General features: G+C 39.7%; 1 protein-coding gene across 7 annotated transcripts in view; it reads left to right on the plus strand.

The window, feature by feature from the left end:
• PTPN3 (protein tyrosine phosphatase non-receptor type 3) overlaps nt 1-7,934 on the plus strand; it is a 168,947-nt gene extending 161,013 nt beyond the window's left edge. For all 7 annotated transcript variants that reach the window (XM_083825199.1, XM_083825200.1, XM_083825201.1 and 4 more), the window contains one exon: nt 1,120-7,934. In XM_083825199.1, the coding sequence (XP_083681325.1) occupies nt 1,120-1,197 (78 nt within the window). In that variant the 3' untranslated portion in view covers nt 1,198-7,934. The remainder of the gene's footprint in view (nt 1-1,119) is intronic.
• The last annotated feature ends 12,909 nt before the right edge of the window (nt 7,935-20,843 follow it).

Consider the following 20,843-nt stretch of genomic DNA (forward strand, 5'->3'; position numbering starts at 1 on the left):
GTAAAAGGGCAGCTGGGAGAATGTTTCAAATATGTAAAAGGGGATTCAGAAAACATGAAGTTGTGCTTCTCCTAATATGACATTGAGATTTTGAGAGAGGTGCTCATTCAGGGGTTTGCAAGAGTAGTCGCAAGTTCTTTCGGAGGAGAGGTATCCTTTCATCCTTGTGAATTCATTTAAATTTCCATTATCTTGTGTTCTCAGTATTGTGTTAATCGTAAATATTTATTCTGCCTATATGGATTTTTAGTTGCGTTATCAGTCTTATTGTAATGTCAACTTGTATCACTTTTCAGAAAGAAGCTCACAGGCAAATTGCTTTTAACAAATAAGTACATTGAGACATCATGGAAAATCAGGCTTTGTAATAGTATAATTCAGAAAGCAAACGTCTAATTTGTGAATACCTTATAAAAACTAAATGAGCTCAAAATGTTGAGGGACAAAAAAATTAATGTAGCTGCTACTCTTCAAAAAATACTCATTCCAAAGGTTTTGATCACTTTCTGCTATGACAGGAGATGATGTGTGGCTCGATTACAAATTTAAAATCGAGCAACTATGTCTTCTGCAATAGTGTAGCCAAAAAAAAAAAAAACCCAAGTTTTAGTAAGGTATTATGGACTCTATCAATATATCCTACATGATAGTCTAAATGCATTTTTGGTTATGTAACTGAAATGTGTCCAGTAATATCTAACAGCAAGATTGGCAAGATTAGAATACTTGTAATTACCAGATAACAATACAGAAATATTTAGGTGAGATTTATAAAAGGTTTAAATATCTAGTTGGACTAAATTCAGAACAAACATGAAAATTTACATAGCTTTTACAAATAAATTATATTATCTGGGATTTAAGGCTGTTCTTTTAAATTTGGGTATTTGGTTTTCCTTAGTGTGAGACTTGTAATGCTTCTCATTGAAACAAGTAAATGTTCCCTTTGTGTCCTGTGAATGCAACCAGAGGAGCTGGATTTTCTCCTTCTGTCTTTTTACCTCCTCTCCTGCCATTGTCCAGGAGAAAAGGAAGCAGTGAGACTGTTAGAAGTATTAAATAATAACCGTAAATCAGGAGTTTTAACTAATCCACCAAAAATGTTTTTTTCTTTTACAGAGTCAGTACAAATTTGTTTGTGAAGCTATTCTTCGTGTTTACAAAGAAGGTTTGATTCGACCACTGGATTCCAGTTAGCACAGCAGTGAAGGATGAAACTATTTTCCCCTAAAAAGACTGCTTTTTAAGTAAAGCAGAGGCTTGTTTCTCAAAGCAACTAGAATGGACTAGAAGCCCATGGGAAGACAGATGAGCACATTTGAACAGTGGCACTTTAAATTTCTCAAGAAAATTGCTATATCGTGTACAGTATAAAGAAATCGTGTAGATAAATGAGAGCAATTGTGTGTAATATGCTTTATTTACATAAGCACCATAAACAATCATGGAAACCTTAATACATATCTTATCTTTCACTGCCTTAAAACACCCCTTTCTTTGGAAGTTACAAAAGTCCTTAGGTTTCTTCTGAAAATACAAAAGGAAAACTACTAGTATTGAAATTATTCAGTTTAAGAAGGTTATTTAGTATCTTTGTATTGTATGGAAGTTCACTGAAGGTGAATTTGTAGCGTTCTTATTGGGACACTAAATATTCATGAGAATGTAACCTTAACTTCAAAAGGCTGATGAAAATCTTCAAAGGCTAATGCATAACTACTGTACGTTAAGAGCTGGATAAATTAGGTATTCAGTTTCCATAAATCTATTAGTATGCCAGCTGTTATAATATGCTGTATCACTGCTTGTAATGTGCAAAATGATGTTGCATTTATACAGGTGGTACAGTCTGCATCTTTTCTTGATCAGTTTTACTTGCAGTTTATCCTTTCAACAGTGACCTACTTCTTAGTGTTAGCTATTGTATTTCTTTTCTTTCTGTTTCTGCTGTCCTCCTTGACACTTGTTTTTCATTGCTGTTTCCGTATGTGGACTGAAAACATATTAACCTAAAATGAGGTTTTATTCTCTTTCACCTTTGTTTCCATGTGTATTATGAGTTCTCAGATGTAAATGTGGATTAATGTTGCACACAAGTACTAGACTTTTGACTTGCTGTATATGCAAAGTAGTCTAATCCAATACTGGAAGAAAAATTACTACTGAACCCATCAAATATGTTGCTGCTAATTCAAGGTGTGAAGCTTACAACGGCATGGGTGTTGCTAGTGTTCAGGTGGTGATAAAACATTGACTTGCTGCCCTTCAGCAAAAACTGTACTCTTATCCAGTGAAACACAATTCTCTGTTGCAAGAGTTCTGTGGATTTACTGTGTTTCTTGCTTTATGGAAATGCAGGTAAATTCACATGAAGATTGACATAGAAAGAGAGAATGAGTTTGTACATTGCTAAATAATTTACCCTAAGGTACACTGGTCTCCATTTCATTTCAAATGGGAAAATTGGACTTTCTGAACAATATAACCACATTTGTATGATGTTAATTTATTTTGTGTGTGCTTTTTGATTACCCTGAGATAGTTCTTCATTTTTGAATGGTGTTAAAAAAAAAAATAATAATCTAAGGGACTGTTTAAAACTATGTTATTTAAAAGATTAGTCCTAAAAAAGGTAAAACATTTGAGGCATATTAGCCAGATGTTTATATGTATATAGAAGGGAAAATTAGACAATTTTCTTTTTAGATATATATATATATTACACATACACAAACTTTCAGATATATTTTAGAACTATGGTTTGTATTATGGATATTGTCATATATCTGGCGTTTCATTCTAGAAACTGCCATGGCTGTACAATATGCATCTTTCATGTTACCAGAAGGTTGTGTTTGTTGGGTTTTTTTGTTTTGTTTTGTTTTTTGTTTTTTTTCCCCAGGATGACTGAAAAGTGAATGTAGTATGTGCTAAATTGCTAACCCTGGTCTCCTGTAGGCCTAGTCCTTTCTTCCAGGTTACACTATTAGTTATAAGTAGAGAAAAGAAGATACCTGGTTACTATTTATTGATCAAAAGAGAGCTTTTTGGTTGGAACACACAGGGTCATTGGCAACACAGAAATCTTCTTGACTTTGGAGGTTGAAGTGTGAATAAATTTGTATTCGTTCTTATATATTGCATTCCAGATTTTACCTTTGCTAAAGTTTTTATAGTGCACTGGGTTTTTAAACTCCTACTTGACTGGGCACAGATTAGAAGGCAGGAGACTAACTCTGGTTCACTCTTCACTTGCTAAACTGCATCAGGTCACTCAATCCATCTGTGGCATCAAATGTGGAATACTTCTGGAACTGCACATTTTGCTTGGGAAGCTTTTTTTTGAAAAATGCATGTGGAAAGTTGTTGTACAAGCTGTCTGCAGTTGTTTGGAGAACACTGAGGAGTGAGAAAACGTGGGTAGTGGGCACTGAAGAACCTGTGCTTGCTGGCTAGTTTTTTAACAAAAGCTCTCTTTTGTTGTAATGTATGTGCCTTTCTGTTAAAACATCTTGCTCTCAAGTTGTGCTGTGACCAGATCTCAGAGTTGTTGCTTGCAGGTGGCATGACTTGTAATTAATAGTTTGTCAAGAAGTGAAAGAGGCACAGGAAAAAAAAAAGGCAAGAGAATAAATAGTAAGAAAATATTTAGAGCATCTCTGTGACATTTGTTTCTTTCATAGAAGTAATTGATTACTTACCACTTGTGTTCAAGGTTAATGACATATTCCTATCACTATTTATGTTACTTCATGTTGAATATATATTTACCAAAACTTGGTAAATTTCTTCAGTATGTAACTCCAGCCTTAAGATACATGGTATGGGTTGACTTGTGTTAGTGTGTGTGTTTTTATTTGATGGTGGTCGTATTATGACAACTGCTGCTCTTGTTCTGGTAAAGTTAGATGGTTTCAGTAACAGCATTCTTGAACTCTTACTTGGATTTTAATAACTTGAAATTTCTAGCCACTGATACTCCGCTTAAAGCTATAAAAATGGTAATCTCTGTATTTGATTTTTTTTTTTATAAAACCACAGAGCAAATATTAAGTACACAATTATCTTGTGCATTGTGTCCATCTTTATTTCAGTCTTGCTGGGTTTTGCACATGTACCTGTAGGGTCCTATGAGAGAATGAAGGGGTTTTTATCTTCTCTCTGTACTGTGTGATGACTTTGCACTGAACGATGTATGCCTTAGATTTGATCTTGCAACCTAAGGATAATTATGAAACCATCATCTTAACTGCTGGCTTTTGTTTCTGAAAGAACTAGAAAATTAAAAAGGCACAGAGTTGCTTGATTTTTCTTGTAAGAGTTTTAACTGCTAACACACAAAACATTTAACTGTGCCAGACAATTGACAAATAGCAGAAAATGCTGTGAAGGCAAGATTCTATATAATCTTCCTAAACTTTTTAACCTTGATTTTTTTTTTTTTGCCTGTGCCTGTGTGAGCACAACAATAAGCATTCAAAATTTCTAGCATGGTGAAGGATGAGGAAAACCTTTGGGATTTTCACCACTGTGAAATACACTAACATGAATTCCTCAGAATTAAACATATTTTGATTAAGTGGCTTAATATTTGATACAGAAATAACTAAAATGCCTATTCAGTGTGTCTTCAAGAATATTAAAAGGGAGCACTTCTGAGATAGAGGTGGGAGGGAGAGGTCTTACTATTGAAAATTAGAAAAAATAGAGCCATAAGCCATCAATGCCCTTTGTGTAATAGGATGTATAAAATACAAATCATTAAAATACAACCAAACCTTGAATAGTGGTATTTTACACCAAAAAAAAAAAGTTTTTTAATCCAGGATTTTGCTCTCTGTAATCTTGTCTTTAGATGTTGGTACTAAGCTACATTCAATCAAAATATACCTAAGAGTTCTGCAGTACCTTTTAAAGCACACTCTTTTTCTTTCTTTAACAGATGGTTTTCTTTTCTTCCCTCCTTTTCTACTATACAATCCTTGGTTTAAAATAAACTTGGTTTAAAATAAATAAATAAATAAATCTAAAGAACTGTAGCTTTGAAATATGTAATGAATTGTGCATTTGCTTTATTACAAGCATAATACTGTTTTACAAGACAAGATCCTCCTTGTAGATAGTGTTCTTAGGAGTCAGACGGAATGCATAAATGGTCCACTGGTTGAAAATAGACATGGTGTGGTTCATTTTCAATCAATTAAAATTTAAGCATTGTTACTTCACTGAAAACAGCTTTATTGTCATATCCTTAAATGTAACATTTAGGTGCAAATTTATTTTATTCATTCATACAAAGCTTTTCCAGAGTGCACGCTGGGAAGTGTTTGTGCTTCAGTTGGTAACCTGCAATTAGTCTACTTGGTTAAAAGCATTTATGAATAGAAACTATACAGAAGGTAAAGTTGTGTCATGAAGCACATTGTTCAAAGGCAGCTGAAAGCCAAGTGAATGATTAATTCATTATATAAAGCATAATGTTTTGATTAAATGAATTCTCATGCATTTAAGTTCTGACACTGATAGTGTTAAGCCATCTCAGATTACTGTCTATTTTAACAATAGCATTATATTAACAGCTTAAATATAGCAATTTAATGAAATATGGGTTAGTTTTAGTGTACTTTAAAAATATTTAATGTTTCAGTTGTTCAGTAGCTGTACAATCTTCAAACAACAGTATCTTCAATCACTATAACTTGCCTTAAGAGGGAGAAAAAAAATCTTGTAATGCAAGGGAATGACTAGCATGTGATTTTCGATGGACTTCACCATTCTTCAGCTCAGACTAACCCTGTCACTGTAGTGCTCTGATCTGACCATTGGTAAAGAGCAATGGTTGAGGACCATGAATGTAATGGAAAAAACAAACTCTGTAGACTGCTGACACTGTTTAGTTTGGGCTATAGTTAAGACACGGGTAGCTATTCTTTTTTTTGTTTTTAATAGTTTCAAGTTCACCTTGGGAGGCAACTCCAGGAATGGGAAGCAGAATGTACCTTTTTAGACCTCTCAGATTTTGTTGCAGACTACTTGGATAAGAGTCTTAGGCGGCATGCTCTTTTGAGCTTAGCTGCAGTTTTTGAATCTTCAATGAAATTTGTGTTTAAAATATTAAAGCATTGCCTTTAATGAAACACTTCAGTTTACTGTTAGTTCCTCAGTTACTTTCTTGGCTTTCATGATATAATTTCTTGAGTTGTCATTGTTTTACCTTATCAGACACTTTCAAGTTTCTCACAACTGTAAAACTGTAGGGAATGTCTTGTTCAGGGCAGATAAGATTTGTATTTTTATTTTTTAAAAAAGGAAAGAAGATGTTTTAAACAGCTACAGTAAGGATGGGAAATGCTTTAATTCGTTTATGGAATTCCTTTATGGAATCATTTTCTGTGTACTAATTGCATCATTTCTGTTGGAACGATTTCTTTAGTAAAAAGCTCTACTGTAGGGATTTCATTTTTGTAAAACTGACCCAGAAAAGAATTATGAGGTGAATATTTTCCTCACTTACTGCTGTTTTTAAATAACATTAACCAAAATTGAAACCTTTCCCTTATAAAAAAGATGTTCACTGCTTTCAATTAGTGTCTTTTTCTGTGATATATATATGGAACTTGTATGGGGCTGGGTAACTAGTGAGTTTGCCACGCATGTAAAGGGGAAATATGTTCTGCTAGATCAATTAAAGCCATTATCAACATCAATTACCAACTGAAGCCAGTCTGTCATCATATTTCTATCAGCTGTTTCTTGATAGGAAGCCTTTGGAGCTTGCTCTCCAGACATCAGGAAGTCATCTTGTGTTAAACTAAAATAGACGTGTTTTTTTTCTTTGTTTTTGTGTTTGTTTGTTTGTTTTTTTCAAGAAGAAAAAATATCAGTAAAAAAGTGAGGTAGTACTATTTATTAAAAACACGCTTATACAAAAAAAAAGGCAAGCTGATTGATGGTAGCTGTTGAGTTATTCTTCATCAGTGCCCCACTATTTCAGAGCTTAGTATATATGAATGAAAACCTGGTATCACTTATCTTTTATAGAAATTAAGTGACTGTATGTAGAAATTGGGTGGGGAATTGGTATATGTGCTCAAATATAAATATATTTCAAATCCAGATTTTGCAAAATAAATGTCAAGTATCAATGCTCATATTCCAGAGAGCTGTGCGGCGAGTACTGAATGTAATTTATTCAGGTTTTCACACTTCATTGTGTAACCTTAACAGAGGAGATGTAAGATAAATAAAAGGGACAGTCCTATCAAGGCTTGAAGTTGTTGGGCATTCATAACAACAAATGATGTATTGTTTAAAACTGACCTTTGTTGCAACAGAGAGGGGAATGCGCTTAATAGTGTTTTAGTAAATTACATAAAATCTGGGAAAGCTGAAGTACAAGCAAGCTTTGTACAAGATTCCACTATTCTAGTCACTAAGTTTGTATTTCCTTATGTGTTCAGTTAATGTTTTCTGTCTGAGATGTAGAAAAGCCTCGAAAGGTAATATTCATTCAGTGATACAGCTGTTTTTTTTTGTTTTTTTTTTTTTTTGTCAGTGGATGTTTCTGTACCACTCTTTAGTTTCTTCTTCTGAGATCTTAGGTGCCAGTGCGTTAAAGTAATAAAAGAATGTATCTGATGTATTTGGAAGGTAAGGAAAGAGTTTATTTTGTATCCCAAGCTGTGCTTTTCTTTAAAATCATTTGAAATGTAAATTCATGTTGATATTGCAAAGCCTAATTTATTGATAAAGATGTAGACACCTCCTGAAATGAATGTATCTTTTTTATTATTATTTTTATAGGAATAAAGTATTGGTTAATGTTTCCAGTATAGTTTTCTTGGGGTTTGGAACTGTTCTGAACAAAACTATTCCAGCCACCATTTTATGCTTATTGGTTAAAGGCTAATGGTGAAATAAAGCATTTTTGTTTATATGGCTTTACTGTGGCTTTATTGATGAAATTATTGAGTTGTATGAAAAAGTTAATTTTTGAATGCCTTTTAAAAATCACACATGGCTGTAGCTTGAATTTTATCTAAGCAAGCAAGCTGGTATGGGAAGTGTCTGCTCCATAAAGAGTAATTTTTTTATAAAGAGCTTGCTGGAGAAGTAAAGCAACGAGTAAGCCTAAAATTTGTAGGACTATTCCCCTTTCAAAAAAAAATTTTAATGAGAATTATCTTGATTAATTAAACCAATAAGCCTTTGTACTCGTGACACATATGGCCACATACACAAGTGTTTGAAAGTAGATTTTATTTAACTTCTTTTTTGCCGCTGCCTATGAAATGTGTAGATGGGATTTCCCATCCGTCACAGTACTCCCAGAGTCATCTGAGTAGCCATATGTCCAATACCTGCTGTTACTCTGGGCTTCTTGTCATGTTTTCACACCAAAGCAGAGACTAGTAAAGCCGTTCTTGAATTATTTTCCTTTGTGTGTGTGTGTATGTAAAATATAAGTTTATAGGTTTCAAACCAGAAAATACACTGAAGACTGAACCCAACACTACCAGATGGATCGAGCATTGACCTTTAAATGTTTGGAATTTGGTTAAGAACTGGAATAGCTGTTAGTAAGCACTTTTTGCTATTGGCAGGAGATGGCTCTGCCTACTAATCTTTTTTAAACTTGAGACCAGATTCTAATCCTTCAGAATGATTGCTGAGCACCCTGATGAAGCTACAAATTCAATGAAGTCTTGGTGAGAGAAAGCACAAGGCCAAAACGAGCCATGTGGGCAGCTGGGCCATAGAATATACGTAAGGTTGGAGTCTCTTACAGGTGCAGAGCAAACTATACGATGTTGGAGGTTTTGCTGAAAATCCACATGAAACAGCTTACAGAAAGAGGTGGCAGTGTCTTCACTACATGTTAGCAGGATAGGACATGGAAGAGCCTTTTGAAGGATATTTAAGGCAGAAGTAGATGTATGCATGCTTCACTTGCTTGTATACTTGACTCCAAACCCAGGATTGTGTTGTCAAGGCTTGCCCTGAGCTTTTAGACTGTTCTCATTTAGAACTAAATATTGAACTGTTGCTCCTTGCAAACTACAAAGCAATAACTTGTCTGAGTATGTGGATCCTCAGCTCTGATCTGAGTAGCTTGGATTATGCATGTTCAGAAGCATTAACATAAACGTAGTGTAGCTCTTTGGATTTACGTTCATTTATACAGATTCCAAGTTATCATCTGCTCTCTGGTTTCAAAGTGGGCTAACTTAAGTATAATAATTGGCCAAAGCGGATGTAGTGACTCCAGCCTTCTGGTTACATGCCAAAAATTGAAGTGTATTTTGTTTTTGAAGCTACTTGTTGCTGTATCCAGACCAGATGCAATGTTATTTTGTGTTCAGAAAGTCGTATCTGCATTATTTTCACCTGTGCTGCTGCAATATGTATTAGTTTAAGAATTGCTATTACAAGAGAATCCACCCTCATTGCTTAAGTGTTCCTCAGAAATCTCATTGCTGAGGGCATTTGCATTTTGAATAAAGTGTCATTTTTGTCCTCACGGGGATTTGCTCACAGAGTTTCCTGTAGTACTGTATCTCCGCTACATCTGTAGTGCTGCCTGCATTTCATGAGATACCAGAGGATAGGCAGGAGGCTCTGGCTGTCTCGGGCATGCAGCTGGGAACAGCCCACTTGTCCAAGAGCTCTCCATTGTACTGTGAAGCCATGGGGCTACTTTCGAAGATTAAAGCGGGAACTGAGGGAGAAACAGAACCGCCAGCTCAAGGCAAGTTAGGACTGAACAGAGCCCAGATGCTACACACAAGGACCACAGAAGGACGCTACATGCTACAGGAACAGAGCATGACTGGACCTTCTGAAGCAGCAGGTGGATGACAATTTACAAGGAGCTTCTTCCTCTTCTTCCTGTTCCCTTTAGATTTTTACTTGAAGGAAAGCAGGCAATTAGCTAAATTTCCTGTGGTAGGAGTGATAGGGCTGGTCTGAGTCCCCTTTGGAGTGGAAAGGTTTCCTCTCTGCTGTAAAGCCAACTGTTCTTTCACAGCCCGATGCAGGTCATGTTACTATACTGTTACCTTACAGAAGTAGCAGTAAGTACTTAAAACCAGCCTGGTCAAACCAACAAGCAAACAGTTAGAGCTCCTGAGCTGTGTGAGCCATGTAACCAAGAAACCCATCTTAGCAAACCCTATTGCAGCCTTGAAGACTCGCTGAAATTGCATGACTTTCAAATGCTGTCTTGTTCTCTATCAAGTGTATAGTGGGGGTGTGTATAAACACATGTATATACATATATGCATGCGTGCATATATATGTAAAAGAATATATAAATGAATAATGAAAGTAACTCCAAATAGGGCAGAGCAGGCATACATTCACTTTGACTTCTCAAACACAGAATCCAAAAGGGAGGAGTCTATAACCAAGGTGGCAAGGCAGGTAATATAAGTTCGTGTATTAATGATGAGTGCTGTCTTCCATGCCACTGTAATCTTTGTACTAAAGTAAAAACTTGATCTGAGATACTGAAAAAAATTCTGTATATCACCTGTTTTTATAATTTATATGCATAGTGTTTGCTTTTGCAGATTCCTGTAATTTATGTAGAAATTTACTTGTTCGATTAACACTGAATATTACTTGCTTTTTTTGCAATCTGTGATAAAGTATGTTGTTGTGTTTTTTTTGTTTGTGTTTTGTTTTTGTTTTATCATTGCACCAAGGTTATTTAGATTGAGGACTTTTCTAAGACTTCACTTCAATAAGTGAATTTCCTGGAATTTGAGGGAGTTTAGATGACAAAGAATAGGGAAGATAAAATACTCTATGTAGCCATAATTGCATTCAGCCTATACTTAAACTGACTTACATACCCTGTCTTGTGTTCTTAATCAAACCACTTATTTGAGTTTATGTGATACAATTAGGGTGCTTGATGCTGTGCAAATAACTATCAGGTGCAGTCCCAGTTCCAAAGGGCTCTCAGATTGGCTCAGAGCAGAGACAAACGGTGTATATGTGCACAATCAACCAGACAATGAGATGTAATGAAGCAGGTATACAATATCCTTCTAGGCTAAATAAGAAAGCAAGTAAATGTACTCTTCCTACATCATGGCTCAGTAACAGAACCAATCCCACAAATCATTTCAGTGTGTTAGGAGTTTCATGTGTTAGGAGCAGAAGCCAAGCCACGTGAACTGAGAGGGTTTCTGAAGCATCCAAGTACAAACAGGGAACAGTATTGTTTGGAGCCTGGGTTATCCAAGCACAGAAAGAAGAAAGTCATAGAAACTGGAAGTAAGGCATTGGCACAGTGCCTTGAGAGGAAGCCCACATAGTGCAGAGCACTTTCTGGAAAGAGACTTGAAACCCTGCACAAAAATTTGCTCCTGCTGTGATCCTATTTTTTAATGGAAATAGGACCTTGGTGAAACTGTGCTGATTACTTAAAGATTTGTACAAAAAAAAAAAAAAGATTTATTTTCTAATATAAGGATCTTGCTAGCTTTTTTACATTGCTTGTTTATGCAAAAAGGAGAAAAAAAAAGGTAGTAATAGCTGAAATTTTGCAAAGGAGAACACATTTCTTATAACCCCCAATGGATAAAGTACTGTGAATATCTTGTTGCCAAGCAAAGTCTGATTTACCATAGTGTGAGATGCGGTTATTTATATCCATTCTCCAAAGGGGTAAGGCTAGGTACAGGGACAGTTGCTCACAGCAAAGCTATCAGATCAGGGATCTGAACTTGCAGGCTAAATTCTGGTCCTCTGCACATGCCGGGGGTAATGCCAGGGATAATACCAGCTCCCAGATTGCTTTACTTGTTCTGTGGGATATCCTGTTTGTAGAAAAATGTTATGTGAGGTTCTGCTCTGGAGAAGGCTTGTATTAAAAATGATTGTGTTACTGGCTATAGCTGGTAGTAAGGAAGCAGTAGCTTTGGGGGGCCGCATCGGGACAAAACGGTTTACAAGGGAGTGAAACATTTGCTTTTCCCAGGGTGAATTTAAGTGTAGCCCACTCAGCATCCTCTCTGTGCTAGCCGTGGCCATCCCTTCCTTAACCTAGTTTGTTCTCCTCCATCGCTCGCAACACATGTGCCTCCCCTGCGTGCACAGCATGCAGCGTTAAATTCTGGCTCTGGCGAGTGGGCAGAGGTGGGTGAGTTGCTGTTGTGCTGGAACAGATGGTGTCTGCAATGCAGCCACCAGCCTTGTGCGTATGCTGTAGGTGGTTGCTAAAGGAAAAGGGAATAATTCAGCGCTTTTGTTGAAAAGCTTCGTTGCCTTTCTCTTATTTATTTGGGGGGGGGGGGCAATTAGGAAGCTGGGGTCAGTTTGCGGGCTCTGGTGGCTGATGGTTGTCAGCGATGAGGCTTGGTTTATTTGGAAGGGAGCTTGATGCACTGGGCCAAGGTGACGTGATGGGGATAGTTAAGGGGAATCTAACCAATGGCTTTCTGCCTCTTGATAATTTGCAAGGAGAAGGATTACTGGACCACAGCCCACCATTTCCACGTGTTCCCATCTTCCTCTAGTATGTCCCCATTACCTGTCGTAGCCGAGGCCTGCACTTGGGCCACCTGCCCCTCGCCTGGTACCGTGGCCTGCACGCTGCCCCTCGCCCTGCCAGCAAACAGCCTGTGGCTTCCAACAGGTTCCTCCTCCCACTCGGAGGCCTGGGGCAGGCAAGTGAGGACACTCTCCATGCCCCTGGCATAGTGGCTCCTCTCCTGCCTTGCTGCCCCTCAAGTGACACCATGCGGGCACCTGCTCCAGGCCACAGTGACCGCCTGGCCACTGCCACAGGGCCGGGTGTGCTGCACACCCTCCTTGCAGGGTCCCCTTCCACGGGGGGGTTGAAGAAGGTGTAAAGGAGATGTTGAGAGTGATGGCTGGTAAATAATCAGGTACATTGGTGATCCTCCATTAAAAATAAAATGGAGGATCCATTATGGATCCTCCTGCTCCTGCCCCCTGGGTTTGAGGTCCTGTGTTGGTTTGTGGGGCGTTGGGGATGTACCCCATGCATGTCAATGCATCTGTGCTAATCGCTTTTGTTTGGGAAAGGCGTCAAAGGTTGACTGGTTGGGAGTAGCTTTTCATGAAGGTTTTTCTGTAATGATGATAAATATCGTGATAAATGTGCTTTTTGTTGCAATATTTCATCTGTGGCAGATAGAGTTTCTTTAGCTAAAGAAACTCGAATCTACATGACGGAAAAACTGACAAAACTTGGAGGAGGAGGTAGAGTATTCATGTCCTACAGCCCATGAGCATATTTTTTTAGTACAAAAATTGCAGAATATCCTTGAAGACCCGTGGCATTGAAAGTAGGCGCTGAATTCCCTTGTTTAATCATGCAGCAAAGGGTCTGACTTCAGCTCTTCGCTGAGAGCTGTAACACAACCTTTGCTGATTTCCCAGTAACGTTGTACTGTGAGCTCCTGCCTAATAAAATTAGAAGATAATTCACACATGTTGCATACTTCACAGCTTAATGTTTCGTGCTGAGTGATGTAAGGTATTTATCAACTGGTTTAATAGATCAGATCTCTGCCTGCATCTCCCCACGCTCGGCTGCATGTGGATTGAGGCTGACAACTCTGCCTTTATGAAAACGTTCCTTCCTCAACCCTGTGACTAATGCAGATAATTATTTTTAAGACAATTCTGGATACCACTGCAGTACGCATTCGTGTGCACACAGAAATGTGTATTTACATTCATCTGGCATTTGTGAACCCCAGGGCTCTGTATAAATCTTGCTCTTACAGTGCAGTTTAAATAAATATTTTGTGGGGCCAGTGCCACAGTGGGGAGCCAGTTTGCACAGTCTGGATAACCAGAGGAATAAAACAGTGATTGTGAAATAAATGAAGATAAGCTTCAAAGAGATCTCATTTCATGGCATGCTATTAAACTCTTGTAGTCCAGAAGACCCTTGAGGTTGGTCTGTTTCCTACATTGACCTATAATTTCTCCTATCCAAACCCAGCTGAACTTGGGAAAGGCTAAAACCATCTTCTAAATGAGTGGAGGACAGTGGTGGAATGGAAAAGGATTTGAAAAATCAGGCGCAGAGCCCTTCACATGAGCTTTGCCTTGCTTTGCTTCCAGGGCTAGGCAGGGTGTCACAACAGCAAGGAGGCAGGGGGACTTTATTGTGATTCTGCATCTGGAGAAATGGCTGGCCTGACTTATGCATTGGAAACAACAGTGAATAAATTATTGTGACATTTACATAAAATAAATAAAGAAAAAAAAAGTCACTCTTAGCTTTTTACATCCCAGTATGGCAATGGGTTGAAAGCTAGATTGATTTGATCTGATTTTTAATGAGTTGGTGTTGGTGGCTGCTTGTATCTCGGTTGCTTGCTGCATGTTCACATATAATTAGATAATTTGTTCCCGTGCTTTTCTAGGAATTGAAATCGAAACCACTTGCTCTATTATCCTCGGACATTTCAATTTCTTTTTCTTTTTTAAGGATGTACATGTTGCTTGTCTCTTTCCCATTATCCCACACTTTCTCCAAGTGCTCAGCAAAAACTTCTAGTGGTTCTGACGAGCAGCCTGGATGTATCTATCTCTGTTCTGCCTTACCAGAATACTCTTTGGCTTGCTCCTCTTCTGGAATCATCTTGGCACTTACACCACATCCCTGGGCATTATTCTCCTACCCATCCATGCTCTAGCTGGATCCCTGTCAGTGAACACTAAAGCAGAGAGGCGTTAATTGCTCTGATCCTCAGTGCTGCCTGCTCCTTTCCCACTGAGAAGTGATTATTGTCTTGCTAATATGTTGATTTACATACTTTCCTGTTAAGATTACCGTTCTCTGGGACTGGTTTGAGTCTTGGCCTTTGATTTTACCCTTATGAATTCATGCACTTCTGTCATGTTTACCTTGAATAACTTAACACATTTCCTAATTTTTATATTCTTCTTAAGTTTCAGGCTGTTGCAGAGCTTCTGACAGAGTCAAGTTATTCTTCCTCCGCACTGGCACAGCATGCGCACGTGCTGTTAACAGTGTTCCTGTAAGGAGCTACAGAGCCTCCTAAACTCCCTCGTCTCTTTCCAGAAAACCATTGCTGTCCTTGAGTGATGAAAATCATTGAATGTCCTAGAGCATTCCAAGAAGATCTTGAGTCTTTTGCCTGTTTAAGAGCTTTCTTTTGGGAAAGGAAAAGGCAACCAAAGTCTGCACCTAATGGCTTAGGGAAAAAATAAAGGGGAAAAAAAAAAAAAGGCAATTGAAACTGTCTACCTAATGTTTATTATTAGATAACCTGCAACAGAACTTGAGTGTGTCCCATGCTTCTTTGCCTATTTTCATTACTAACTGGGGACTGAAAATAAGTTTATCCCTGTGTCCCGTCAGAAAAAAAAATAAAAAATGTAGAAGATAAAAATAAAATAATCCACTGATACATCAAACAAAATAATTCCTTTTTCCTTGTTAGCTTTTTCTATACCGCTATAAACTTTTTTCCTAATACTCATGTTAACAGCAAGAGAAAAACCAAGGAAAAATTCTATCCTTTACTTGATGCAGCAGGAAATGTGATCACTGAGGGTAAGGATAAGGCTGAGGTTCTCAATGCCTTCTTTACATCTGTGTTTAATAGCTGGATCAGTTATCCTCAGGGTACTTTACTCTTTACTTTACAGGGTACTTACAGGGACCTGGACGTCCCCTGTGATTCAGGTAGAGAATCCCCCCTGTGATCCAGGAAAGGACAGGTAGAGACCTGCTCCTCCATCTGGAGGAGCATACCTTTAAGGCTTCACCAGACAGCCTCCCTCTCCTGCCGTGGCCCATGGAGAGCAGCAGTACTCCTCCGGTCCTGCACCAGTCATGCAGCCCTTGCAAGAGCCTGGCTGGCACTCCCCGTGTGCAGGCAAGCATGGGCTCAGAAGCAACAAATCACAGCTCTTATCAGGCCCTCAGTGGCTCTTAGAGCTAAAACCACTTCAGTGGTTTTTTTGTTTTTTGTTTTTTCTTCCCCGCTCCCATCTCATTTTCCATAAAAAAATATTAACAATGTGGCTTTTTTCATCAAACATTTTCCCCTGGGGTAGAAATTCATTTTCTGCCCTCTTGAAATTCTTCCTTCCTAGACCCCAGGGGAGAAAAGCAATATCAAAGCCCGGGCTGCTGAAGTGATATGTGCACAATGTTCTGACAAGCAATGGCAAAGAGACTTGATTGTATTTGCATCTCACAGCAGCTGACACTAATGTGCACAGCTGAAATAAATCCAAACGATACCGCACATTTATGATCAATGCTTAAGCAAGTTGCTAGCTTAGTAATCAGACAGGCTAATGATGATTAAATTTGCCTGGAAATACACTAGCACGCAATAAGTAATATTTTTATCTCCTCGCATAACTGAATTAGATTTGAAAGTTACACAAAAACTACACAGAATCTTTCCTTTAAGCTGGATATATGCTTCTAGATGCCTTAGAGGCAGCATTTATGTATTTTCTGAACATTAGTAAGTGCACTGGAGGCCAAGCCTGTTGGAGCACTTCTGCTGGAGAGGAAGGAAGAGCAGGCAAGGCACTTCAGGCAGCGCCGGGGTGGTGATGTGGGCACCAGCAGGCTGGGCTGGGATGCAGCGAGTGAGGGATGTGTGAGCGAGGAGTGAGGGAGGTAAACCTCTGCTCATCATTTCAGGAGTAGTTTCCTGCTGATAGACAGCAGAGAGAGGCCTAGCACCCAGCCGAGGCTGCCCTGAAGGTGTTAGCCTGACATTTTGCAGCACACCAGCAGAGCACCTGTGCTGGTGGAGCACAAGTGAGAGGATTAGTTTTATTCCTTTGCACATCATGTGTTCCTGTTGTCAGATGGGTGAGAAGGAGTTCAGTTAATAACAAAAGTGAGGCACGATCTTTTTCCTCCTGGCACAGTTCTCTGCTCTGGAGCACCAGGCATGGATGTAGCTGGGTAAAGGTTTCACCTTCCTGTGTATTACTCACTGTCAGGTCTGGATATTTTACCTAAGGCAGGTTCCTGCTGTTCACTTACCGACTTACTGTGATTTTTGTCCTTCCCCTTTCATCCTGCACAACCCAGGGAACTGCTCAGGTGATGGCCCAAGCCAGCTCCTGCAAGCAGTGGGGGTGAGAAGGACTGGAGGAAGCTGGCTGTGCCTGGAAACAGCACCTAAGCCAATAAGGCAGAGACAGGATGGCTCTAAGAGCTCTTGCGCTTGCCTTATGCTTAGAGGTATGTGGGTAGTTTATTCCTGGGGTGACGGGTGCTACTGATGGAGAAGGGGATGCAGGCACAGAAAGCATCCTCTCTGGGAGGTTTTCTTGCATTAAGCCTTCTTTAATCTCTGTTTCTGCTGGCCATATCATTGTGGTGCTTAACAGGGACATATGCTCAGCCTTAAAGAGTGACTAAAACGTGACACATTTCCCTGCAGCTTGGCTTACAGCCAGCCCTGCCTGCAGGCTTTAGTGACTGTGGGTGCTCCTGTGGTGTTGGGAGGGACCCCTGTCACCAGGATACGAGCAGGACTCGCTGCTCGGTCCCCTGCAATCACAAGAGCTGCTAAGTGGTAAATCCCTCCTGTTGCACCAAATTCCCTCATCACTTGCAATTGCAGGACCTTCCTCAAAGCAATTTGTGAGCAAGGGGGTTTCTCAGACAGCAGGTTTACAGCTGTCACACTGCGATGGGTTAACTTCTTCCAGTGGAAATGTGCTGGCTCAAGGCTCCAATAAGAAAGAGACCCTGGAAAGCCCTTGCCAGCTGCAAGCAGAAGGGTGGCCATGGGGTCACCTCAAGGCTCTTCCTTGGCTTGTAGCTAAGTTTCTAAGGAAAGAAGAGGTCCTAGAGGCAGTCTGACCTAACTTATAGCTTCTCGCATGCTTGCTTGTAGTTCTGGCTTATTGGTGGGTCTAGGACTGCACCCAAGAATCTCCTTTACCTGTCAGCTTGAAAGCACCATCCTGCCTGAGCCTACAGAGCAAGTACCCAGGGAAATCCCAGCACTGTGGTAATAAAATGGCTTGGAAAAAGTGGAGTTTTTGCCATGGGTCTCAAGCAACCACTTGATATTTTTGTTAGTCAAGCTATTCGGAACAGAAATGTTCTGCTTTGAGAAGCTGGGTGTTTTTCTGTTACTAGGACTGATGCTCTTATGCCACCCAAACATCAAACATCAGTATTTCTGCAGTCCCCAGGATGCATTCCCCACCTTCAGAATTAGCAAATGTCGTTTGTGGGTTCGCTGCCTTGGATGCATACGCAGGAAACCCACCCCTCATTTGGTCATTCCATGTAGAAGAACTGATGCCACATCAGACCTCAGTCTCCTTTCAGAAACAGTGAGCTTTGCAGGCTGCATCAGTCAACTAATTTATCTGGCCACATTGTGCCAGCCATACCAATATAGTCTGTGTTTCCTCCCCTCCTTTTGGCACATTTTGGGGACCAAAATTTGTTCTGCTTACCATTTCCATGAATAGGATGGGGAGATATGGTCTAGAGCTGTTTGCTCATTTGTGTTTTTTTTTTTCATCTTCTTGTCTTGTGATGGAGTATCTGGCCTTCTGGAGCATGCACAGTCTCTGATTAAAACAGTGATCAAATCTTTAGATGACTGTGAGGTCACTTCACTGCAGTGGAAGCCAAGTGATCTTTGGGATTTCCTTAAGTAATGCAGCACCCACCGTGCTTTGGCAGCAAAGGTGGACACTTGCAGGAGATAACTCATCTCAGGAACTTTTGAATTCTTGTATCATCTTCTGCTCAGCAGCCCCTCCTGTCCTATTATATCCCCCAGCCACTACTGATTTTCCCCATCCGACTTTTTAGGTCTTCCTTCTTGCAGCGGACCCAAAAGCAGTTCAGCACAATGTGCTGCTGCTCTGTGCTCTCCTGCAGATTTACAGCGATGAATATTCAAGCAGGAGGGGTGTGATTGTGTGGGCTTTTCTGGTTGCAAACTCTTACACTCTCATGCTGCTTTCATGAGAGGCTAAAAGCTTTGCTATATGTATATGAAAATTGTAGCCTCTTTTTAATTGGAAAGAATTATGATCAAAAGCTGAATGTTGCAACAGCATCATCCACTCTTTCTTCCACAGAAGCACAAATAACCTCTTAGAGGAAAGGAGGAAAGATACTGTGTGGCACACTTGCAAAGCTGGTGTGTTGTCCTTCTGCTTGTCCAGGTAAATATAGAGGTGGTACATGTAAATGCTCCTGTCTTGGAAGACAAACAAACAAACAAAAACCAACCAACCAAAAAAAACACGAAAAACCCAACACCCTGCTGCTTTTCCTCCCAGCAGCAGTCCAAATCACAGCAAACCAGTGGATTGGCTTTCTTCTAAAGCAGGAGGGAGCACTGGCTGCTCAAAGCCCATCATATTTTATTGATATGCATTTCCTAGCTTTAGAGCAAAGGTCATCTCAAGCAGTGTACAAAGAAACCCCCTGCTCAAAGAAAGATCATCCTTATGAGCCCAGAGTTACGGTTTCATACATTTTCTTTCTAAGTACAGGGAATAAGCCTGAGAGCAGGCTCCCATTCTTCATACCACAATTTCTCTCAAAATAATTTTTTTTATTATTATTAAAAACAAACAACCAACCAAGAAAGCCTCCAATCCCTTACAATGCAATATTTTTTTGAAGATTAAAAACTTGCTCAGAAGAATTAGACAATCTAACAGGGCCACCTAGTGATGCCACCAGTGACAACATACAGCAAGGACTGCAGCAGGTCCCAGCCTAGCCACCAGCCTGCAGTATGCAGTCAAAGAGGGATGGAGAAGGACACCTTGGAGTTTATATTCCCCAGTGCTCTGGGGCGTGTTACAGCATTGAGCACAGCTGGGGCACCTGATCTGGATGTATTGATGTTGTTTCTGCAGATATTATAATGAGTACTTCTGTTGTGAAAGCTTGCAAAGAGCCTGCACCAGATCCCGCCTCTTCCAGGGCCCAAGATAATACTTTCTCTGCAAGGGAGAGTTGCTATGTTGTTTTCAGTGCTAAATTATGACTAAACCCAGCTTCTTATATGCTTTTTTTAATGCTACCTGGCAAGCTATATAACATCTTTATTGCTTTTTGCTGCTCGATTTCCATGTGCCTGTAAGGGCTGTGTAGTGAGCATATTGCAGGTTGCACTTTTGTATAAACAGGCTGGCATTTAGCTAAGCTTGAAGGAGAGTCCTTTATTTCTCCTATCAATTTCACTACAGCCAGATGCACCTCATCTTCTCACTCATAAAAAAGCTATGTGCAATAGTGTTCATGCCTGAGGAAGCAAGCAAAAGCCTTGAGACAACCAAGCCAGAGATAAAATACTGAGCAGCTTCACTGGTTTCTTGGGGGCTCCAACCCATGGGCTGGACATCATGGTTACCTTTTGCAGGAATACCTGCAGGTGAAATTAGTTCGCCTATTCCCCCTACAAGCAACTGTGGGGTGCAGTTATGAGCCTGTTCAATGCATTAGAAGGGAGATAGGCAGCAAGGTATCAGACTTTGCAGAAGCTGGCAGCCTGGCTTAATAGAGCTGTAATACTTTTTTTTTTTTTTTTCTTCTGGGAAAGATTTGGGCCTGGTCAGCCTCAGGACTCCATTTTGGAAGCCCAGTGCTTTCTGGGAACGTGCACATTTTGTCCCATGAGCATATTTGTCTTCAGTGGTCACCTGATGAAGCACACCCTTCACGTGGCAGTTGTGTTCTTCTGGCATGAAGAAACGTCTTGCAGTGTTTACCTTGACATCTGGTAAGGCCATAGGAGAGGACCCTGCTTCTCCAAAAGGTCTTGGGGAGAGAAGGTTCTCACGTAACATGGAGAATGCCTGGC

Source organism: Anser anser, assembly GCF_964211835.1.
Source record: "Anser anser genome assembly, chromosome: 2".
Taxonomy (NCBI): domain Eukaryota; kingdom Metazoa; phylum Chordata; class Aves; order Anseriformes; family Anatidae; genus Anser; species Anser anser.